Here is a 26,129-nt window from a genome sequence, read left to right on the forward strand (position 1 = left end):
ATAGTGGGAAAGTGGACTAGAGTGATAAACAACTGGAAACAGAAACAGGACAACATTGCATAATTGTGCACAAATAGCACACAATATGTGTTTTACCTTTGTGATCAAAACACATTACACCAATTATTTCTCTAAAACTTAGCTCAATTTTATAACCAATGGTGATCAACCAATGTATTTACTTTGAAATCCAAAATGCATACATTAAATATAGATATAAATATAAATGTAGGCAGACTTATAATGTATGTAGATGCAAATATATATATCCAAATACAGTTATTTCATTTTTCAGTATTTTCCTTTGTTTATGTAATATCCTATTCTAGATTGTAATGCTCACAATATCTGGATATAATTTCTTAGGAGCAGATAAAGGAAGTTTTTTAATCCTTGGAATCAAACCAATAGAAAGTCTGACTAAAATTATAATGCTTGAACAATGCAATCTAATTCCACATATGTTTCCCGACTCCCTCATCTACAGGAGGTCCTGCATTAGAAGCAAAGGAGATATAATTGAGACACAATTCTGCCTTTAAGCAACTCCCATTATGGTATGAAAGATAGATACACATACAGCCCATTAATGCCATGTGATGGGCACAGTATTATTAATAGTATAAAATACTGTGAGAGTAGAGAGAATGTTATGAGTAAAAATGCTTTCAGTGTCTAAGACTATGTTGATTCAAGTTTACCTGATCTATCATAAGAGAACAAATAAGATATATAATTTATGTTTTACTTCTCTGGAAATCTATACTACAACATGATAAAGACTTTTAAGAATACCTAGGTTAAACAAAATACCACATGAATTTTTACTAAACTGAATTCCTTATTTATACAAGGCTAGAATGAAGGATAAACACATAATTAGCATTGCACAGTTGGTGTTTTTCCTTCTTGTTTTTCATTACCTACTCAAATCATGACAAAGATTAAAGCAGAGAAATATGATCAAGAGTTCAAAAAAGTAAATATATTGGGGGAAAATATCCATCAGATTTTAATCTATGTGAAATAGTATCCCTGTAACTTTGCAGTTATCATCTTTTGTAAGCGTATAGCACAATGCCATATTTGAAATTAGAAATTATGTAGACTTCAAATTTCCTATAACATTGAAAGAAATTTACTTTGTAAATTTTATATTGTCATCCAACTGTTTTTAAAGTTCTATAATGTACAAAAGTATTTTAAGTTCTACCAGTTGAAAGTTAGCTAGATTTACTAGTGAAAAATTATATCATCATTTACTTGACTAGTATATAATTTATGCACAGTTAAATCATACTGATGGAGAAAGTAAAAGCTAGTGAAAATAAATGTTGCTTCCATATACCAATGCACTTTAAAAATTAACATTTCAAAATCTCATGTGTAAAATATACTTGTCCAAGATGTTAATAATTATTTTCACTTGCAGCCTGTTAAAACAGTCCATTTATACTAAAGCCAATCTTGTGTAAACACACTTATATACAGAAGGTATTTTTGAAAAATAATTTTAAAAATAATCACCACTAATGCCTACAATGAAACAAGCACTGTACTGAAAAGTTTATGTGTTTGTTTGCATAACCTTTTATGGAAAGTGTTACATGATCACAAGACTCTAGGCATATCTCTTATTGATAAACATTATTCTGTGATTTTGCATAAGCATTACAGTTAACTAAAATAATGTGTTCCATATGTTATTTCTTTCAGCCATCAACTACATTTCATTCAATGCCAAGCTACAAAATCTCTAAGATGCCTTTATCAGTGCATAAACTAAAAAAGCGATTATGTTTTATAAGAACATCTGAGATGATTTTGTGCCTCTCATAATCCCAGATAACCCTCTGCACAGTTTTTATGAGCTTCTATACTCTTGAACACGATGAACACAGAGAAAGTGGGTTAAATTGTGGGTCTGTTCCATGACTAAACCCTTCAGCTGCCTCATGTTTTGTTTTTAACATCCAAGCTGAATGCGTCATGTCTCATTTTATCCAAGATGTGATGCAGCTAAGGGAAAATGCTAAGATAGAACACAAAATGAACTTAATTATATACAACCAAATTCTTATTATTCTGCAGACTTACTTAAGAATCTTAAAAATATAGCAATATTGATACAGCAGAAGTTATCAATCAGTCACTCACATTTTCATTACTTATGATAATCCTGGGTCTTATGGAACAATTGTGAATGTGCTTCAAATAATGTCAATCACAGTAATAATTATGAACAGGTTGTCTAATTACATAGCTCATTCTGATTCTAGCGGCCCAAAAAATCACTGCAAATAATCTCCATATGCCATGTGCTTATCCTTTAAAAATATGCATGTCATTTAGCTTTCATTTATTTGTGAGGATTTCTTTTTTTTGTTGCTTAAACTATGAATTGTGATTTAAAGTATTCTTTTTAATAAATATTATTGTGTAAATTTAAGGTATACAACATAACATGGGATATAGATAGATAGTAAAATGGTTACTACAGTGAAGCAAATTAATATATCCATCATCTCACAGCTACCTTTTTTTTTTTTTTTTTTTGGTTTTGTGGCAAGAGCAGCTAAAATCGACTCATTTAGTACGAATCACAGACACAGTACAATTTTATTATTTATAGTCCTCATGTTGTATCTTAGACCTCTAGACCTGTTCATCCTACATAACTGTTAATTTGTATCCTCTTAACTACATCTTCCCATTTTGGGACCACCTCTCCACCGGTACCCACTGCCTTCTTTTCTATCTCTATATATTTGAGGGGTTTTTTTTTTTTTTTTTAACAGATTCCATATATTAGCGAAATCATGCAATATTGTTCTTTCTGTGTCTAGCTTATTCACTTAGCATAATTTGTCGTATCCATGGTATGACAAATGACAGACATATCCATGGTATGACAAATGGCAAGATTCTGTTCTTTTGAACAAAATATATTTGTGTGTGTGTGTGTGTGTGTGTGTGTGTATTTACACACAAAATTTCTTCATCGACAAACACTTAGGTTGTTTCCATATCTTGGCTATTGTGAGTAATGCTTCAATGAACACTGAAGTACAGATATCCTTACAAGACGGTGATTTCATTTCCTTTGGGTATGTATGCAGAAGAGGGATTGCTGGGTCATGTGGTAGTTCTATTTTTAATCACTAAAGAAACTTCCATACTATTTTCCATAATAACTTATATTTCTACCAAGTGTACAAGACTTTCCTTTATTCCACAGCTTTTCCAACATTGGTTATGTTTTAACTTTTTGATAAGTCATTCTAGCAGGTATGAAGTGGTATCTCACAATGATTTTGATTTGCATTTCTCTGATGACTAACAATGTTGATCATCTTTTCATTTATCTGTGGGCTATTTTTATGTCTCTTTTGGAGACATGTCTGTTGTGATCTTTTGCTCATTTTCCAATTATTTTTTCCATTATTAAGTCGTATATGTTCTTTATATCTTTTGGACATTAATACCTTATGAGATATATGGCTGGAAAATATTTTTTCCCAGTCCATAGGCTGCCATTTTATTTTGTTGTTTCCTTTGCTGTACAGAAGCTTTTTAGTTTGATGTAGTCCCATTTATTTATGTTTTCTTTTGTGGGCTGAGCTTTTGGTGTATCACACCAAGATATCATTGTTAACAACAATGTCCAAGAGTTTTTTCCCTATGTTCTCATCTGAAAGTGTTAGAGTTTCAGATCTTACATTTAAGTCTTATCCATTTTGAGTTGATTTATATGGATGGTGTAAGTCAAGAGCCTCATTTTAGTCTTTGACATATGGAAATCTAGCTTTCTCAGCACCATGTATTAAAGACATAATCCTTTTCTCATCATGTCTTCTTGGTGGCATTGTCAAAAATTAGCATAGTGTATATATTTGGATTTATTTCTGGACTCTATATTCTTTTCCACTGGTCTATGGGTCTAGTTTAATGCCAGTACCACCTTCTTATGATCATTATATCCTTGTAATATATTTTAAATCAGGAAGTGTGATGTCTCCAGCGTTGTTCTTCTTGCTGAAGATTGCCTGGGCTATTCAGGGTTTTTTATGTTTCCATATAAATTTTAGAATTGTTTTCTTCTATTTCTGTGAATAATGACCTTGGGATTTGGAGAGGAATCATGCTGGATATGTACATTGCTTTTGGTAAGACATTTTAACACATTAATTCTTCACATCCATGAACGTGTAATTTATTTCCATTTATTTGTGTCTTCTTTTTTATTTCTGAGTTATCTGTTCAAACTTCTTCACTTTAATTTTTTTATTTTTTGATTTGAATCTTCTCTCTTTTTTTCTTAATTGGGCTAGCTAAAAGCTTGATGATTTTTTTTTTTTCCCAAAAAAAAAGCTCTTAGTCTTATTGATTTTTTTCTATGGTTTTTCCATTCTGTATTTGATTTATTTCTGCTCTGATTTCTATTATTTCTTTTCCCCTGCTAATTTAAGATTTAGTATGGTCTTCTTTTTCTAATTCCTTGAAGTATAATGTTAGATAATTTATTCTGGAGCTTGATTCTTTTTCAATGTAGGCATTTATTGCTATAAAATCCTCCCTTAGAATGGCTTTTGCTGCCTCTCATAGGTTTTCACATGTTGTGTTTTCATTCTCATTTGTCTCAGTATTTTTTTTTTTTTATTTCCTTCGATTTCTTCTTTGACCCATTCGTTGTTCAGGAGTATGTTGTTTAATTTCCACATATTTGTGGATTTTTCACGATTCTCTTTGTTATTAATTTCTAGTTTCATACAACTGTGGTCTGAAATCATGCTACCTATGAATTCAATCATCTTAAGTTTTCTAAAACTTGTTCTGTGGTCTTACATATGGTATATTCCGAACAATGTTTCAGGTGTTCTACAGAAGAATGCATATTCAGCTACTATTGGATAAAATGTTCTATATATGTCTACTAGGTTCATTTGGTCAAAAATGCAACTTAAGTACAATATATCCTTATTGATTTTATGTCTGATTGATGTTTTCATTGTTGAAAGTGGGGTATTGAAGTCCCCATTATTGTACTGCTATTTATTTCTCCCTTCATGCCCATTAATATATGCTTTACATATTTAGGTACTCTAGTGTTGGGTGCATACACATTTGCAATATTTATACTCTCTTGATTATTTAACCTCTTTCTCATTAGATAATAACAATCTTTGCCTCTTTTGATTGTTTGTGATTTGAAGTCTATTTTATTAGATAGAAGTATAGCCACCCCTGCTTTCTTTTGGTTACAATTTACATGGAATCCTTCCACCCCTTCACTCTCAGCCTGTGTCTCCTTAAAGCTTGAGTCTCTTGTAGGATGCATCTAGTTGGATCTTGTTTTGTTATACGCTCAGCCACTCTGTCTTTTTTGATTATTTAAGCCATTTACAGTCAAGGTTATTATTGATAGGTTAGTATTGCCATTTTATTCTTTGTTTTCTGGTTGTTTTATAACTCCTTTGCTCCTTTCTTATTATCTACTTTCGTGATTTGATAATATTCTGTAATTCTGAGCTTTGATACCTTCCTAATTATTGCTTGTATATCTGCTGATTTTCTTTTTGTGGTTGTCATGAGGCTTACATAAAACATCTCATAGTTATAATCAACTGTTGTAAGCTGATAACAACTTAACTTCTGTTGTATACAAAAACCCTGAACTTTTATCATCTCCTTCCACAGTTTATGTTTTTGATGTCACAATTTATATCTTTTTATACTGTGTGTTCCTGAACTTTTTGTAGCTTTAGTTATTTTTGACTTTTAACCTTCATACTAAAGATATATTGGATTTATATACCACCATCACTATATTGAAGTATTCTGGATCTGACTATACATTTACCTCTACCAGTAGTTTTATACTTTTATACATATTCATGAGAGTAATTACCATTCTTTAATTTTCATTTGAAGAACTTCTTTAAGTATTTCTTGTAAGTACAGTGGTAATATATTCATTTCACTTTTGCTTGTCTGAGGAATACTTTATTTCTCCTTAGTTTCTGAAGGACAAAATTGCTGGGTATAGTATTCTTGTCTAAAAAGGTTTTGTTTTTTCTTTCAATACTTGGAAAATATTATCCCATTCTCTCCTGCCCTGCAAGATATCTGCTGAGAAATACACTGACAGTCTAATGGAGGTCTCCTTATATGTGACTATGCTTTTCTCTTGCTGCTTTTAAAATTTTCTCTTTGTCTTTCACTATTGATAGTATGATCAAAAAGTGCCATGGAGAAGAAATCTGAGTTGTTTCTGTTTGGGGACTGTTTGGGGACATTTGACCATATCACTTCTAAGACTTAAGAATTTTCAGCAATTATTTCATTAAATAAGTCTTCTCTTTCTTTTTCTCTTTTCCTTCTGAAAATTGCATAATGTGAATAGTTCTTTACTTAATGGTGTCCTATAAATCCCATTGACTACACAGTTTTTAATTTAAAAAAAAAAAAGTTCTGACAATCATTTCGAAAGACCTATCTTCAAGATTCTTCCTTCTTTTTGTTCTAGTCTGCTGCTGACGCTCTTCAGTGTATTTTTAATTTACAGCTGAACCCTACAGCTCCATAAATTTGATTTGGTTCTTTTTTAATGATATCTGTCTCTTCTTGTTGAACTCCTCACTCAGATAATGAATTGCTTTCCTGACTTCGTTGTCTATTTGTATTCTTTTTGTATGTTGTTGAGTTTCCCTAAGATTATTATGTTAAGTTCCTTATTAGGCAGTTTGTAAATTTCCGTTTCTTTGCAGGTTAGTTGCTGGATAATTATGTCCTTTGATAGAGTCAGGATTCCTTACTTTTTCATGTTTCTTGTGTCCTGCATTTACGTTTGCATATTTAGTGGTGCAGTCCCCTCTTCTAAGCTAAGAGTGGCTTTTGGAGGCTAATACTTTTACCTGCAGATGGACCTATGGGTGCCAATTGGGCAGGGTGAAGGTGCTCTGGTTCCATGTGGGTGAAGTGGTATAGTCTTTGTATAGCTTCTTCAGTTGTTATCTACATTAGCAATAATTGTGGTACCTCAGTGGTCTTGGCTGCAGGAATTTGTGGAAGTCATGGTGGCTGCATAGGTTATTAGGGCAAAGACTTTAGGGATCCTTCTCTTCTTATCTTCCCTACAGTAGGAGTCTTATCTGAGGGGATCTCTCTTGGTGTCAGGTCTGACATGGCCCACAGGCATGTGGTACTTGGATTCAAAGCATGGGTGCTCAGATAAACTGTGAACACAGGTTTCTGGGATCAGGGTCTTATAAGACTAACCATTATAGCAACTGGGACTTGATTTGCAGCTTCACTTTCCAAGGTATGAGTGGGTGCAGTTCTCCCACAGAGGTAAGAACTGTTGCTCTGAGGGACATCCCAGCAACCTGGACCCAGGGAACTGGGGTGTGGCTGTAGTTTTGATACTAAGCATCAAGGCACAGTATTGACATGTCTCTGGGGAAGAATAGGTTCTCCAGAGGCTAAGGCCTCCTGGAGCACAGTACAGCTGCAATGCAGGATCTGGAACCAACAAAACGCAGTGGGGTATGAGGTACCACACAGTGGTGACTATAGACCCTGAGATGACGGAACTAAGCTGAACGGGTTCTGTGACACCAGGTGCAGCAGCAGCAAGTACCTAGGAATAGCAAGATGTCAATATGGCTTGGGAGCTGAAGGGTGGGAAGCAGTGCAGAAATGACCACTCCCCATAGAGGTGGGATATCTTAGAATCTCAATCAGGGCACCTGCTCAGCCTGGAGGTCAAGAGAGTACAGCTCAGCCAAAGCTCTGATTCTCCAGGACACAAGATATTACATCTTCTCAGTCCCATAAAATGTGACTACATGGGTCAACAGAGCCTCTGCATCCCTTTGTGTGGGGCAGGACTCATAGTTAGCTGTGACATTGGGGGTGAAACTGCTCTGGTATTCCTGAGACTCGGATCCCCAGGGACAGGATGCTGCCTCACCTGTAGAATGGGGAGGGGTCAACTGCTCTGGTGTGGCAGAGGCCCCCTGATGTCCCCAGGGGCAGGGCACTCAGCTGTGATGCCAGAGATGTGACTGTTGTGGTGTGCAGGAGGCCTGAGGTCCCCAGGAGCTGGGGTGCTACTTCAGCTCAGCTCTAGGAGGAGGGTGCACCAGCCACTGGAATGCAGGGGTTGGAGCAGTTGCACAGTAGCTTGCCCCTTGGAGGTAAGAAATAGCAGCAGATCAGCTCAGGAATGGCATGCTACCAGGTGGGCATATTGCAGGGGCAGCAAAGTCTCAGGGATGGAAGGGTACAATGACTACTCACCCCTGGAGCAGGACACACTCTAATAGTGGCTCTAATTCAAGGTGGCACAGTACAGTAGCAACTTGAGCCATGGGGATGGGGAATAGCTACACTCCTTCTCTGGGTGTAGCTCAGTGTGTGGACTCTGGAGAGCTTCTTCAGCTGGGCTCTGAGCCTACGAAGACTGAAGGAGTCTCCAGTAGCAAAGACCACAGCATCCATGGTGGTGATTGAGGCTAACTGGGTCCTCTTGCTTACCTTTTCTCTGCAGGAAGTTGTCCCTCCTGGTTCTGATTTGATTCCACCCCGGGAATGGGGTGATGGAGGCAATGAATTTCCTTCCCTTCCCTACACACCCATCCTGAGTTTCGGTGCTCTACAAGATTTCTGCTGTTTCTTTGCTGTTATATGAAGCTCTCCTTTAGCTATTTTGGTCAAAATGTAGTTATTTCTTTGTTGTTTGAGGACTTTTCTTGTGGGGAGAAAAGAACACTAAAAACTTCTTGTCGGCCATCTTGCTGACAGCCAACCTTCAGGATTTGTTGCCACCTTTTCCTGTTTCCTCAAAACATTTATCCAATATAGTTTCATAGGTATTCTAATTTCAATATCTTCTTTTGTTCAATGAATGCATTCCTAATAGCAACATAGAAACTATTATAATCTTTCATAAGTGATCTTGACATTTGTTAACATTCATTTCATAACTTTCTGTTAATTTTTGGCCAGATTTGTATTGCTGAACATCTCATATATGCTAAACTTTCAGATAAATGCTGAGAAATGATGGTGAAATAAACAGTCCCTATTTAAATGACTATAAACAGTACCTGATAAAGCATATATCATTAGTGGGGAATACTTGCTTTCTCTTCTTTGCTAGTTAACATGAACTCATTCCCATTCTTCTAGAAAATGTCACTTCAGGATCCTGTACATAGATTTTAAGTTTCTAGGAGATAATACCTCCTTCACCTTTTCAAGAATTTTATACCTACTTTGGCAGTAAGAATATTTTCCTCCATGCTAAATTTTTTAACAGTCTGATAGGACATTTCAATAAAATCAAATTGGCTAATCTTTTTTCACACTTATCCATTCATTTTGCACATTAGTCACAGAGAGTTATCTCCAATATTTTGCAGACACATAAGAGAATTAAGGCATTTTTTTGATTGACAAAATGTAATTCAGAGCATTTTTAAATGTATACTGACTAATTTTCTTAAACAGATTATATTTCCATTTAAATTTCTAATGGAAACTTTCTCATACCATTCAGGTTTGGAAGAATTTCAAGGATGAGCTAATCGACTCCCAGAAATTATTAATATGGTGATGAATTTATGTTATTTTAATTTATAAAATAAATATCCATTCAACTGATCTTAATTCTGTAACAAAATTATTAATCTTTTATTAATCGATCAATAGATTTTATAAAATAAACCATTTTTGTACTTTACTTTCAATGTGATATGAATTGTCAATATATCAAATAACCCAGTCTGATAAAACCTTACATTTGTCAGATAATAAGAAGTCTTTATATTTCCAAGGAATATAAAAAACATATTTTTTGGAATTTGAAAATTTTGATAACCCATAGCAAACAACTCTAGAACATATAGCACACGAAGAGCCCAGAAAGTTAATCAATTAAGAACCTATCATATAAAACTGTATTTCAAAGTAAGCTATTATAATATTTATAAACTGATTATATAATGAGTAGAGAAAAGCTTTGCTCTTCAGAACGTAAAATTTGAACTTGCAATCCATTTATAAAGTACAAAAATGTTAAAATATTATTACCCTGCAGATAATACTATTACACTTAACTACCTAATAACAAAAATATTGGTTAAAAATGATAGTAAGAATATAGATTTCTTTAATTCTTAAAACTAGTCTGTGATATAAACAACCTGGGGATTTCATACATATTTTGAAGAGGAATAAACAAGATCACACAGCTATTAAGTAGCCAAAAATTTAATTCATGGGATAGGTAGAAAAAGAAATTGAACTTCATTCTAGCTAACTGTACAGTAGCATTACTCTAATTTTAATGAAGATAATCCAACTAAATTGGTTAAAAAAAAAGGTCTGTGAGACTTAGAGGGCGTTGATGTTCCATACTTATTTGAGTGTCTCCCATCCCTAATGAGAAACCAGCAAAAAAAAAAAAAAAAAAAAAAAAAAAACAGGCGGCGGGGAGGGGGGGCATCCAGTAAGTGTTTATTAAATGAAAGAAGAAAACGAACAAGTCAGTGCAGATTAATCCTTCGAAATATTTGGTCAGTGAAGAACCGAAATATGCCAGCAAAATACTTAGCAATAAATTGAAAATATTATCTTGTTGTAGGAAGCCAAATTATTTTTAGGCCTGGTAAGTTATATGTCCTGTCACCTCTCTAAAGAAGCCAACAATTTCAAGAAAACTTCCCCGTTTTAAAACTAGGGCAACAAATTTGTTTATACAGGTTTTTAGTTTTTAATTAGTCGTCATCAATAGTGTATCATGATTCAAGTGCCTCAAATTGGACCAGTCATGCGAACAGAACAGAATGTAATTAATGCCAAATTTTCCTCTAAAGGGGCAATCGATCTAAACTTGTCTTTAATCAGAAAACTTATAAAATAAACAATATTTAGATGAAAATATTCCACCATACTACCACCACTGCCACTACAATCAAAAGAACAGAAATCTGCTTTTTTAGTAACCTATCTTGCAAGCAAAGCTGTAATGTTTAGGGAAAGAAGCAAGACTCAAAAGCATAACTTACCTGAGCAGAAAGATACTCAAAAATCTAATGAAATGGCCATTGTAAGTTGGTTAATCTGAGCAAACATTACAAAATATGCTTGAGTCCTGTAATACAAAAATAATAGGTAGCTAAAAGTTCTGATTGTTCTATGATTTTGCTCATCCTCTGAAACTTACCATGCCCAATTTTACTTTTCAAATATATCTATGAATGTGAACAACCTGACTGAGGTGACGGCTCTGTATTTTTGAGCTGCTCTGTAAAAAAGCTACTTCTGACAGAGGTGTGATCAGTCAGCTAAGAGCCTAAAAAAAAAAAAAAAAAAAATCCTAAATTTATATACATCTACTAACTGAAGCCACCAAGCAAAAGATAAATACAAAGTACACAAGAAACTGATAGATACCAATTCCATATTAATATTATCATGAGATTTATTCCATAGAAATTAGTATGAGTGGCTTATTTTAGGTACTTGACAATTCTCTGATGGAAATAAATAGAATGAATGAAATATATGAATGAATGGAATGAGAAAAAATATAGCAGCAATACATCAAACTAACTTTTATACAATTATTGACCTAGTATACCATTAACAGCACTTAAGAAGGGCCTCACTGAACTATAAATAAAATCTGGAGAAGAAAAACTAAAATGATTAAGGGAATTAATTGGACACAGGTGTTTTTGAAGTGGGTGCTAAGGGGAGAAAAGCATTCCCATGTATCTTCATCTTTAATGATGCATATGACACAAACTGACAAAAATAAGACTGTAATCAGTAGAATTTTATTTCATCAATCCTAGGAAAAGGTACAAAGCTAAAGACATAACAATTTTCAAAGGGAGCTCACTCAAGTTTGTGAATGGTATATCCACAGAAGTTATTCAGCTCAATGTCAAAACATGTTCTACCAAAAATCTTTTTTGAATTCATGGTTGAGAAGAGCTGCCTGAATGGCAGAACTGAACAGTGATCTAGCCAATATAACACTCTTCAGACTCAAAAAAAAAAAAAAAAAAAAAAAAAGGACAATAGAGAAATTATGCATTCTCCAGATACTGGCAGGTCTTACTCTATTTCACAGTGAATTAATATATGTCAAGTGTTTAGAGGTACAAAGTAAATGCTATATGAGTCTTTATAATTAAAACGGTTAAAGGAGTAACTGAGGCAAAATCTTCATAAACCTCAAATTACCCTTTTTTTCCTAATTTTCTCTTCACAGAAGTCTCTTTTCTATTTTTCTGATTTTTTTTCATTGTATCACTTGAACTCACTACTTTTATTTCGGGCATCCTTCTCTAGTAATATCTTGAACAGTATTAAAGTAACCTTGATAAAAAGAAAAAAGAAAAGTCCCATAAAGTGTTATGAACTGAGACAATCACTCCTTGCTTAGAAATGAGTTGTGTTCTAATGTCTTTTAAAACATATAGCTGTCTGGTTAAGGATGATTAATAATTAGAAAATTAATGAATTTTTCTTTGGTTGCCCTCTGAGTCCCCAGCTTTTAGTTTTGGCTATGTTTATGTTAGAGGCTTTGCAAGGCAAATTCATTTTACCTGGGGACATGTTGAATAACATCAGATGTTGAACATTCATATATTAAAAGAGAATAACGTTTTTACCAGGAGTGGTGAGAAGGACAGATAAAACAGTTGTCTCATATGCTACGGTCACTATTATATATTTGAGAATAATAATGTCTAAGAAGACATTTTGTCATTTTGGTATAATTTTTGGATTATCAATTTTTTTGTTTATCAAGTGGTGTCTGACAGTTTTGTAGCAAGCTGGAATATTCTGCTTATGAACTGCTCTTACTTGAAAAGAGAATGAATAGGTTCGTTTTCCCTGCAGTATTTCCAGATATGAGAAAGGATGGCCTTGCATTATTGTTAGACTCCAGGTTTAGTAAGTATTTTCTTCTTAGAAAGTGTCTAATGCTGTAAAGTTACTGGTTGGTTTTGAAACTCCTACAAAAATGTAAAAGGACCTTGACACTATGCAAATCCTAACACAGTGCTCAGAAGAAATACTTTATTCCATAGGGAATGCTCATTCATCTTAAATCTCTAGGTTTAAAGTATACAAAACCTGAAACAATCTTTCTGAGCAAAATGACTTTGCTTTAAAAAAATCATCCTTTAAAAACATGTATAATTTTTTAATTTTCAGCTTTATTTTACATTTTAGAAATTCACGTAAGAAAGAATGTTAGGTAATGTGACTAACAAACCTTCCAGATACTTACCTGAGTAGATAGAAATATAAGCGAATATACAGTGAATATACATGAATACTTATGAATTATGTTTGTTTTATCTTCCTTTTCTAAAGATATCTTACTTAGTAAAAGCTGGTCTTCTATTTGAAGCAATGAAAGAAACAGATTTTCATTTCCTGAAACTTAACACTTCTTTATAACATTGAGGCTCCTCAAAAGTTTCTATTTTCCAAGCAACTGTGAATCCAAAGTCTTGATTTTTATAAAAGAACTACAAGTGCAAACAAAATGAAACATGTATATATTATGTATTCTTCAGTTGTAGTATTCTACTCAAAAATGTATTTGTGTTACACAATTTCTATATCAGTTAATATACTTCAACAATTAACAAAGATTGTCCAGCCTTACTCATTCATCTTTCTAACAGATGTTCTTAACATGGGTACCAATGCTACAATAAGACATGTTCTAAAATGCACAGAATTAGTCCTAAAATGAGAAAAAAATGTAAATATAAGTTGTTATTGCATTAGCCTCAGTAAAAGCTAGTTTAACCTGTTAGTGTAACAGGTACAGCTCTTATTTTAACTGTTTGTGTTTTTTTTTTTTTTTTTTTTTTGCTAAAAAATATTAATAACTCTTCGGTCTCCACTGGTTAGATTCCAGTGTCAAGCCTGCTTAACTCAGACATTCTTTTTGAATTATCTGAATACATACACCCTTGGAGTTCTAGTCTAATCCTCAATGCATGGGGCATATGCACATTAGGATTCCTCAAGCATGTACTCAGAGTACAGCTACAGCACAAGAGATATTTTGCTTTAATGGCACTAGCTGCTGCTCTCATTGCTGCTCTTATATCCTCTTTGTAGTTTCTTTGTCTTTGCTATAGGCCCATTATCCACCAATGCCAAAATCTGCTCTAACTGCAAATGCTAGGAGAAAGGCAAACCTTTCTCCCGTTAACAGTGAGCTGCAGGTCCCCAGTTCCTCTTAAATTGGAAAAACATGTTTCTATTCTTTTTTGTTTTCCCTTTTTTTTTTTAGGTTGTAAATTTTTTTTAATATACTTTAAGTTCTAGGGTACATGTGCACAACGTGCAAGTTTATTACATATGTATACATGTGCCATGTTGGTGTGCTGCACCCAATAACTCGTCATTTACATTGGGTATATCTCCTGATATTATCCCTCCCCCCCTCCCCACAATAGGACCCGGTGTGTAATGTTCCCCTTCCTCTGTCCAAGTGATCTCATTGTTCAATTCCCACCTATGAGTGAGAACATGCGGTATTTGGTTTTCTGCTCTTGCGATAGTTTGCTGACATTGATGGTTTCCAGCTACATCCATGTCCCTACAAAGGATACGAACTCATCCTTTTTCTTAATCCAGTCTGTCACTGATGGGCATTTGGGTTGATTCCCAGTCTTTGCTATTGTGAATAGTGCCGCAATAAACATACGTGTGCATGTGTCTTTATAGTAGCATGACTTATAATCCTTTGGGTATATCCCCAGTAATGGGATGGCTGGGTCAAATGGTATTTCTAGTTCTAGATCCTTGAGGAATCACCACACTGTTTTCCACAATGGTTGAACTAGTTTACAATCCCACCAACAGTGTAAAAGTGTTCCTATTTCTCCACATCCTCTCCAGCAACTGTTGTTTCTGATTTTTTAATGATTGCCATTCTAACTGGTGTGAGATGGTATCTCATTGTGGTTTTGATTTGCATTTCTCTGATGGCCAGTGATGATGAGCATTTTTTCATGTGTCTGTTGGCTGTATGAATGTCTTCTTTTGAGAAATGTCTGTTCATATCCTTTGCTCACTTGTTGATGGGGTTGTTTGTTTTTTTCTTGTAAACTTGATTGGGTTCTTTATAGGTTCTGGATATTCGACCTCTGTCAGATGAGTAGATTGCAAAAATTTTCTCCCATTCTGTAGGTTGCCTGTTCACTCTGATGGTAGTTTCTTTTGCTGTGCAGAAGCTCTTTAGGTTAATTAGATCCCATTTGTCAATTTTGGCTTTTGTTGCCATTGCTTTTGGGGTTTTAGACATGAAGTCCTTGCCCATGCCTATGTCCTAAATGGTATTACCTAGGTTTTCTTCTAGGGTTTTCATGGTTTTTGGTCTAACATTTAAGTCTCTAATCCATCTTGAATGAATTTTCATATATGGAGTAAGGAAAGGAACCAGTTTCAGCTTTCTACTTATGGCTAGCCAATTTTCCCAGTACCATTTATTAAATAAGGAATCCTTTCCCCATTTCTTGTTTTTGTCAGGTTTTTAAAGATCAGATGGCTGTAGATTCGTGGTATTATTTCTGAGGACTCTGTTCTGTTCCATTGGTCTATATCTCTGTGGTGGTACCAGTACCATGCTGTTTTGGTTACTGTAGCCGTGTAGTACAGTTTGAAGCCAGGTAGCGTGATGCCTCCAGCTTTCTTCTTTTGGCTTAGGATTGTCTTGGCAATGTGGGGTCTTTTTTGGTTCCATATGAACTTAAAGCAGCCTTTTCCAATTCTGTGAAGAAAATAATTGGTAGCTTGATGGGGATGGCATTGAATCTATAAATTACCTTGGCCAGTATGGCCATTTTTACGATATTGATTCTTCCTATCCATGAGCATGGTATGTTTCTCCATTTGTTTGTGTCCTCTTTTATTTCACTGAGAAGTGATTTGTAGTTCTCCTTGAAGAGGTCCTTTACATACCTTGTAAGTTGGATTCCTAGGTATTTTATTCTCTTTGAAGCTATTGTGAATGGGAGTTCATTCATGATTTGGCTCTCTGTTTGTCTGTTACTGGTGTATAAGAATGCTTGTGATTTTTGCACATTGATTTTGTATCCTGAGACTTTGCTGAAGTTGCTTATCAGCTTAAGGAGATTTTGGGCTGAGACAATGGGGTTTTCTAAATATACAATCATGTCATCTGCAAACAGGGACAATTTGACTTCTTCTTTTCCTAACTGAATACCCTTGATTTCTTTCTCTTGCCTGATTGCCCTAGCCAGAACTTCCAACACTTGTTGAATAGGAATGGTGAGAGAGGTCATCCCTGTCTTGTGCCAGTTTTCAAAGGGAATGCTTCCAGTTTTCGCACATTCAGTATGATATTGGCTGTGGGTTTGTCATAAATAGCTCTTACTATTTTGAGATATGTTCCATCAATACTGAATTTATTGAGAGTTTTTAGCATGAAGGGCTGTTGAATTTTGTCAAAGGCCTTTTCTGCATCTGAGATAACCATGTGGTTTTTGTCTTTGGTTCTGTTTATATGCTAGATTATGTTTATTGATTTGCATATGTTGAACCAGCCTTGCATCCCAGGGATGAAGCCCACTTCATGCATGGTGGATAAGCTCTTTGATGTGCTGCTGGATTCAGTTTGCCAGTATTTTATTGAGGATTTTTGCATCAATGTTCTTCAGGGACATTGGTCTAAAATTCTCTTTTTTTGTTGTATCTCTATCAGGCTTTGGTATCAGGATGATGTTGGCCTCATAAAATGAGTTAAGGAGGATTCCCTCTTTTTCAATTGATTGGAATAGTTTCAGAAGGAATGGTACCAACTCCTCCTTGTACCTCTGGTAGAATTCGGCTGCGAATCCGTCTGGTCCTGGACTTTTTTTGGTTGGTAGGCTATTAATTATTGCCTCAATTTCAGAGCCTGTTATTGTTCTATTCAGGGATTCAGCTTCTTCCTGGTTTAGTCTTGGGAGAGTGTAAGTGTCCAGGAATTTATCCATTTCTTCTAGATTTTCTAGTTGATTTGCGTAGAGGTGTTTATAATCTTCTCTGATGGTAGTGTGTATTTCTGTGGGGTCGGTGGTGATATCCCCTTTACCATTTTTTATTGCATCTATTTGATTCTTCTCTCTTTTCTTCTTTATTAGTCTTGCTAGTGGTCTATCAATTTTGTTGATCTTTTCAAATGGACTAAATGGTCTAAATGGACTAAAGGGATGGAGGAAGATCTACCAAGCAAATGGAAAAAAAAAAAAAAAAAAAAGCAGGGGTTGCAATCCTAGTCTCTGATAAAATAGACTTTAAACCATCAAAGATCAAAAGAGACAAAGAAGGCCATTACATAATGGTAAGGGATCAATTCATCAGGAAGAGCTAACTATCCTAAATATATATGCACCCAATAAAGGAGCACCCAGATTCATAAAGCAAGTCCTTAGAGACTTACAAAGAGACTTAGACTCCCATACAATAATAATGGGAGACTTTAACACCCCACTGTCAACATTAGACAGATCAATGAGACAGAAAGTTAACAAGGATATCCAGGAATTGAACTCAACTCTGCACCAAGAGGACCTAATAGACTTCTACAGAACTCTCCACCTAAAATCAACAGAATATACATTCTTCTCAGCACCACATCGCACTTATTCCAAAATTGACCACATAATTGGAAGTAAAGCACTCCTCAGCAAATGTAAAAGAACAGAAATTATAACAAACTGTCTCTCAGACCACAGTGCAATCAAACTAGAACTCAGGATTAAGAAACTCACTCAAAACCGCACAACTACATGGAAACTGAACAACCTGCTCCTGAATGACTACTGGGTACATAATGAAATGAAGGCAGAAATAAAGATGTTCCTTGAAACCAATGAGAACAAAGATACAACATACCAGAATCTCTGGGACACATTTAAAGCAGTGTGTAGAGGGAAATTTATAGCACTAAATGCCCACAAGTGAAAGCGGGAAAGATCTAAAATTGACACCCTAACATTACAATTAAAAGATCTAGAGAAGCAAGAGCAAACACATTCAAAAGCTAGCAGAAGGCAAGAAATAACTAAGATCAGAGCAAAACTGAAGGAGATAGAGACACAAAAAACCTCCAAAAAATCAATGAATCCAGGAGCTGGTTTTTTGAAAAGATATTTCTATTCTTTAAAAAGAAGTTCATGTTTTCAGTAAGGAAAAAAGTTTGCTTGTAGAGCAAATCAGCTATATTTCACTTAGTCAATGATTTTCTCAACTTCTCTTGAGTAAAAATAAAATAGCTTTAAAAGGCAGGAGGGAACAGAGAAAGGAAAATGCAGTCAGAGAAGAGGTCCATTTCAAAGACTGGGATTCCATGAGACCCAAACAGGCACGCTTTCTACTTTCCTTATGGTCTCTCAATGTAAATGTCACTTTTAAGCAACTGAGCAGGATCGAAAAGACCAAAAGCCCATCAGTCCAGCCCTAAGAAGCCTTTAAATTTCTCACATTCACTGGGTATCAGTCATTTCAGAATAAAATATCAATAAATTAAAACAGTTGGATCACCTTCTAGTTTATTACTTTAGAGGAGTTATTTTGCAGACTGAACTTTAGTTGCATTAATAATAATCTTTATGCTAAGGTATGTGTCCTTACAAAAATTAGGAGAAAAATTCCAGTCTGCTGACTTTATCAAAGTATAACTTATGTTTTTGGTGGGTGAAGCTCTTTATCTTCCCAAGTTCTTTAATGAAAGAACATACGCTCATGTTTAATGATTTTCATTATAGAAGCACTTTCTTATAATACTACATTCAGGAACATGAAGGAGTCACCTAGAATATAGACCACACGAATTATAATGAAACCTATGCAATATACACAGGGGATATGACTTGACCTGCTTCGGCACCAGGTCTTTAAAATAAGGAGTTCTCCATTGCAGTATTTTAATAAGCAACTTTTTGCTGTAGTAAAATTATTTTAATATAAACTTTTTTCAAATTAAAACGATCAAGAGTTGTTGAAGAACAGTTACTGTGCTGTCAGTTCTTCTTTTTATCTGTTTTGAGGAAACACAATAAGATTTAATATGATTGCTGTCAATGGCATACTGTAACTTAATCCATCCAATAATGTTGTCACTAACAACCAACTTTGATAAAATAACATCAGGCAAAAAGACTATTCATGCCATGAATCCTCTTTGAAATGTGTCTTCAGCCCTAAGCTGAGCAGGTTGTTTCTAAGGATCTTGACACTTCTCTTTGATGAATGAAACATTATCTAAGGCTTACGTTCCTATGGAATAGTCCACATTGCCAGTATAGATAAGAATTTATTTGGTGAGACTGAATTTAGATACCAAATTTATCTTGTATGTATAAATAATTGGTATAAGCCTAAGAAGCCAAAATGGATTACTAGGATTGGAAATGTTAGAGTATCTATATGTAAAATCGATGTACTTTTCTAATAGAGAATTTACTTTCCCAGGCCCATGATGCCTACTCACATTTGTATAGCGGTTCATACATTTCAAAGACCTCATAAGTTATTTTGTCTTCAAAAAAATTATGTGGACATACTAAGTCACTATAATTCTCCCATTTTTCAAATGATAAGAATGAGTTAGGGGAAATGCCTTTCTTGGAATCCGAGCTTCTTATTTCCAATCTATCCCCCTGACTTGTGTCATACTCCCTGTAAAACCCCATATCTACAAAATGGTAAACTTGATTAGTGTGCTAGAGGACAAAATTATCACAAAATGCTTATTGTGATTTTATTATATGTAGTATTCCTTAATTCTATATCAGAAACTGGCTCTGAAAACACACATATATACAACCTAAGATTTTACTAACAGTTAAGCGAAGTATATTGGCCTAAGTCAGAACAAGAGTTTCCTTAACAATACTATGTAATTCTGGGCTTCTTTATTGCTAGTCCATGGAAGGTAGATTGCCATAGTATCTCTCTAGCAGATAAAATTGTTTTTCAGTGTTTGAGCCTTGATGCCTAAAAAAGCACTGTTTTTGAGATTAATGGCAAAATAGGTCAACTTCCTGAATTTCTTTACTCCTGACATGAGCCTGACTTCTGGTTTTTCTATTACAGGCTTACGTCTAGTGAACCTTAAGCCATGCACTTACAGGAAAGCTTTTATGCATATCACAATAGTATGAGTTACTGCTGATACAGCTGTCACTCTTATCCTTCTGAGTATTTCTTTCACTCTTTGGCTGACGCCATTATGAAAATTAGTGCTGGCACAGCCTTCAAGGTACTTAATATCCTCTCTTATTTATGTGGTTATCTTATTCTTAAAATTTTGTTCGCAAAGAAGGTGTTAATTACATATGGAGGGGCAGAAACTCTATAGAGTTTCTACTTGTAGGTTTTCTGGATTTATATTGAGGTATCTCACAAACTAAAAAGCAAAAGCAATCAAATAGCAGAAAGTTTTTTAAATCTATATAACCTAAACACAAAAACACATCATGACCTGTAATCCCAGCACTTTGGCAGGCTGTGGCAGGTGGATCACCTAAGGTCAGGAGTTTGAGAGCAGCCTGGCCAATATGGTGAAACCCCATCTTTGCAAAAAATACAAAAATTAGCCCAGCATGGTGGCTCACACCTGTAATCCCAGCTACTTGGGAGGTTGATGCACGAGAATCACTTGAATCTGGGAGGCAGAGATTGCACTGAGCCAAGATGGTGCCACTGAATTTCAGCCTGGGCCACAAAGCAAGACTCTGTCTCAAAAAAAAAAAAAAAAAAAAAAAAAAAAAAAAAAAAAAAAAAAAAGACCATCATAATAAGACTTGTTTCTTCTCATTATTAACTGTGTAATTAAATGTGATGGAGTTTATTGTTTCATTTTTTACTTTAATAGGATGAGTTTTCTGTGACACTGTAATTGTTCTGTCATTAGTTTTCATTTCTTAATTATTAAATATGGATTTAGAAGTAATCAAATCTTATATCTGACTAACCTCTAGGTTTTTATACTTCTAATGCATGGTCTGTGTTCAATTAAGAACAAAATCTCAGTTGTCTTATTTACCCTCTGTGTTCATTTTCAATACCTCTAAAAAATATTTTCCAGAATTCCTATATTTAGAATGTAACTGATAAAATGATGAAGAAATATGAAAAGTCATTCAAAGACAAAATTTGGAATGAGGACACTGAAACTGAAGATATATTACCATGCTAAAACAATCAAAAGCTGTCAGTTTTCACCCCATCTATAATTCTGTTGACTACTTTTAAATCTAAGATGTATTTTTCATAATGGTGAATAGAAAGAATAGAAAGAATTTTATCACAAGTATCTGAATGAGCTGAAAAAAGCAATACCTATGCATAACATGTCACTTGTAATAAGGACATCTTTTAATATTGAAACATAATAAAATTATAAATCAGTAATAATCCACAGCATAACAAAAATTAAATAAGAAATTTAAACAAAGTTGGTTGAAAGTCATCAAAACCCAAAAGATACTTTTGGAGATGTTTCAGTCACTGTAAATATTTACATTTTAAAATTACACATTTTTTAAAGAATACTTTCAATAATATGACATTGTATTGATGATTTTTCTTCAAAGTTATTTAAAGCATTGTTAATTTGAATGCCAAAATAAAACACTTCAATTAAGATATTAAAATTATGTTATACATCTATAAATACCTAGGCACATAAATCAAATAAACTTATCTTGTACATTTGTGCAACTGAATCATTTTGCCTTCATAAAATATTGGTAAAATTGCATGAAAATAATTAAAACACGTTGATATGGTATTATTATCTTCACATTTTCATTAAAGTAATTTCATTTTTTTTTCTCAGCAGGAGTCAGTTAAATTTATGTTGGAGAAGTTATATGATGACTTACAGATGCTTTCATATTTCGCCTTGGTTTATGTATTCTTCGAATTATACTTGCAACAATAACAAGTAGACAACTGCCTATTAATACTTTAGAACATCAAAAGGGAGCAGTATAAAATATTTTTGGAAGAAATCTATCCACTGACAGATGAATGGATAAAGAAAATGTGGTGTATACATGCATGAGAATACTATTCTACCTTTAAAAACAAGAAATTCTGCCATTCGTAACAACATGAGTGAACTTGGGACATCAGGCCAAGTGAGATAAAATAGACAAATACTACATAATTCCACTTGTATAAGGAATTTAAAATAGTCAAATTCATGGAAGCAGAGAATAAAATGGTGGTTGCCAGAGGCTTGGGTGAGGAGGAAACAAGGATGTATTAGACAAAGGGTACAAAGCTTCAGTCATGCAAGATGAGTAAGTCCTAGAGATCTACTGTACAGCATAATGTGTATATTCAATAATTCTGTATCATACATCTGAAAACTTGCTGAAGGGCAGATTTCATGTTGCATTCTTACCACCAAATAACAATAAGTAAAGAAGACAGGAAGAAAATTTTAGAGGTGATGAATACGTCTATGGCATAAAACAAAAGGTGACCATTTGTTTTATGAATGTACACTATGTACACTTATCTCCAAACTCATCAAGTTGCATACATTAAATATGTACAGCATTTTGTATGTCAATCTTGCGTCAATAAAGTGGTTTAAAAGAACATATATATAGTATATATATGTATGTGTATATGTGTGTGTGTGTGTGTGTGTGTGTATAAAATCACCTATGCTATGTCAAAAATAAAATTTCAGCTTTTGGAAGTTGATAAGTATTGGTACATTGCAATTTTTACTTAATTTAATAGTACCACTTTAAATAAATTTAAAATTTTAATTTCAGAACAACATATATGTATCCTGGGTTCTATTTAATAATTACACTGCCGCTTATTGATCAGTGAAAGCTTATATAAAATGAAAAACTGACATAAAAAGACATATAGCAAAACTACACCCTCCTTCTACTTTTTCTTCTAGGATGCCCTATAACAGCACAGCTTAAGGCACAAAAACCTTTCTTCAAGTTCTGACATTCCTAAAGTATAGGTATAATATGAATAACTCTTCATAAATAAAATTAATGACCTCTTTTAAGTCATTTAATCCTAAAATACACATATCTACAACAATAATACATCATATCTTTTAGATGGTTTTTGTGTTTTATCTCATCAATGAGATGTCAAGTCCTCATTTTTCTATGTTCGATATATTCTGCATATTTAAAATATTATTAATTACTCTTGACTTCTTTATTTTAAAGGACAATTTGTCTTTACTATAAAATACTACAATTGAAAATATTTCTATTTAGGTAAATTGTGGCATTTTGAAGCTAATGAATAGCAAATCAGATGATATAGTTCCTAATAAGTAAAAGATGACTATGGAAGAATACTAACATTTAAATTTTTGGTTACATTTTATTGATACATTTTCATGCATCAGTTGGTACCTTTAGCCATCTCTAACGATGATATAAGCCTAATGTAACACTAGATCAACCTTTTACTAAAAGTTTCAAATCATTCAAGGGCACTTACCATGTTCCAGCCAGGATAGAGGTAGTCTGTACCAACAAATTCAAAGTAGTGAGCAAACCCTTCCTTCAGCCACACGTCTTCCCACCACACAGGCGTCACAAGGTCACCAAACCACTGCGGTAACAAAATTAATGGTCATCAAATCAAACAGAATCTATCCCCAAACTATTTTATCTAAAATTGCATTATTAAACTATGATGATTATAACTGGAATTAATTCCCCAATTGGTTTTGTGATCTTAAAATGCGTTGTGGCAAAACTACATTGATTTATTTGAGTACTTGGGCGACAGTAGATTTTTTATACATGCTTTCAGAGAGGAACAAAAAAAAAGAATCAATGAACACAAAAGAATATTTGACTTGGAGAAGAAAGGGCTCAGGAGAGAAAAACTGATGAGAGCTGTCTTCAAATATTTGAAGACCTATTATGTAGAAGAGGAAAGGCTTGTTTCTTGTGACCCTGCAAGTGACAAACCAGGGCTAATGAATGGAAATTAGCATGGGTAAATGTCTGCTGAAAATGCAGAAAACCCTCTAACAGACTGAGATGGCCAAAGATGGGAAAATACTGCCTTGAAAGGTAGTGAGCAGTTCATCACAGGAGGTATGTAAGCATCACCCTCTAGTGGCAGAGGCAATTCAGAGAAGATATTTGCTGATTGGTAAAACTAAGGGTTTTTGAGGTCCCTCACACTTGACTCTCCATGATTCTATTATAATAAAGATTTAGACCAAAAAAAAAAAAATTTCTAAGATGCCTTTATGAAAAATAATGTAATTTTAAAAGGTATTTTGATTAGACAATGATGTATTATTCTGAAACTTGCTTAGTTCAGGAAAACGTTAAAGGAATTCTTTTCTCATTAAAAAGCAAAAAATACATTATATGCCAGGAGCTAGCCTAAAGACAGGATTCAGTGAAGAAAAGTTAGATAATGTTCCTCCTAATGCAGCTGACATTTTATTGTAGAGGTATGGGGGTTGAGGGGAGGTAGACAATAAAAAAATAAGTAAGCAAATGAACAATGCAATTTCAGATCCTAACAAAGTGCTACAGGAATGAGGGAGGAACTGCTTTACATTGTAAAAGCAAAAACATTCTCTCTAAGCAAGTGACATTTGAGCTCAGACTTCAATGATAAGGGAGAGCCAGTCATGAGAAAGGCTTGGGAAGGAGAATTTCAGGGACACGTAATTAACCCTTAATGTGAAGACTCTACGTGGGAATGAGCTATTTAAGAAACAGAAGAAAGACCTGTGTGCCTGGAACATAGAGGACCAGGAGGAGGAAAGCGTGAAAGAGTCCAGAAAGGCAGACAAGTACCAGATCATGTATGGCTTTAGCAGCCACATTAACAAGCTTGGCTGACAGTTTCAATAGTAACAGTAAAGTATCTATTCTTCAAGAGAATCTCTCATTGAAATACAAATAAAATCAGCTCTCAGTATGTTGAGGACCACAAAGTAAATGTTTAATCTTTTAATAACTTTTTAAATAAAAAATGCATGTTTCTCCTGTAACTTGAAATCCTGTCTTCAGAATTGTGACTACAAATCAGCGGGCAGGAAAGGTAACATAGAAATTAATTGGTTAATGACAATGGAAATTATTTTAAGTGTTTCTCCTAGCTTCTGGTTCTTTACTCCATAGTAAGTGGCCTACAAATACTAAGCTATAACAAGAAAGTAACTTAGAATATGAAACAAATGAAATCCAGTTCTCCGAACAACTATACATTATCAGTGCACTTTCACTTCAACAGAACTATATATCTAACTTGTCATTTATAGGAGCATTCAAAAAGCAAACTGCGTTTGTCTCAAATAATTACAAGATATACAGTCAAAACCATCCTCTTTAGTACAGACTAGGAGCCCCAGACATCTCTGCAAAGGATCCCCTTAAGCCTGGGGTAAGGAACACACCTCAGAGATCTGGTCAACAAGGCAGCTACAAACATCTTACAGGTTCAGTGCAAAAAACTGACATTTAGGGGCCAGGCATGGTGGCTCAGGTCTATAATCCCAGCACTTTGGGAGGTCAAGGTGGGTGGATCACCTGAGGTCAAGAAGTTCAAGACCAGCCTGGCCAAGATGGTGAAACCCCATCTCTACTAAAAATATAAAAATTTAGCTGGGCATGGTGGTAGGCACCTGTAGTCCAGCTACTTGGGAAGTTGAGGCAGGAGAATCACTTGAACCTGGGAGGCGAAGATTGCAGTGAGCCAAGATTGCACCATTGCACTCCAACCTGGGTGACAGAGTGAGACTCGGTCTCAAAAAAAAAAAAAAAAAAAAAAAAAAAAAGCTGACATTTATGTAAACGGTCGTCTGGCCCGCATCACTTCATCATTAAGTCAGTATTCATTTATTAGCATTTAACAGTTTACCTTCTTTCACTGACAGCATTTTTCACATCACTCTTTCCTTCGTTTTTTCAGCTTTCAAAAAGGTGTGGGGTTTATAATTTATTGAAATCACACTGTGTCACAGTGAGATTTCTGGTGTTATAAGTTTAAAGCTATCCATAAATACTGGTAACCAGGACAGGTATCGCTTTCTGTTGGCA

At 34.4% G+C, this 26,129-nt stretch overlaps 1 protein-coding gene across 1 annotated transcript in view; it reads right to left on the reverse strand.

The window, feature by feature from the left end:
• The window catches only part of TRHDE (thyrotropin releasing hormone degrading enzyme), a 427,994-nt gene that overhangs the window by 198,024 nt on the left and 203,841 nt on the right, over nucleotides 1-26,129 (reverse strand). The window contains exon 5 of the mRNA XM_010353807.2: nucleotides 23,557-23,670. Coding sequence (XP_010352109.2) covers nucleotides 23,557-23,670 — 114 coding nt within the window. The remainder of the gene's footprint in view (nucleotides 1-23,556; nucleotides 23,671-26,129) is intronic.

The sequence above is a fragment of the Rhinopithecus roxellana genome, chromosome 10 (assembly GCF_007565055.1).
Source record: "Rhinopithecus roxellana isolate Shanxi Qingling chromosome 10, ASM756505v1, whole genome shotgun sequence".
Lineage (NCBI taxonomy): Eukaryota > Metazoa > Chordata > Mammalia > Primates > Cercopithecidae > Rhinopithecus > Rhinopithecus roxellana.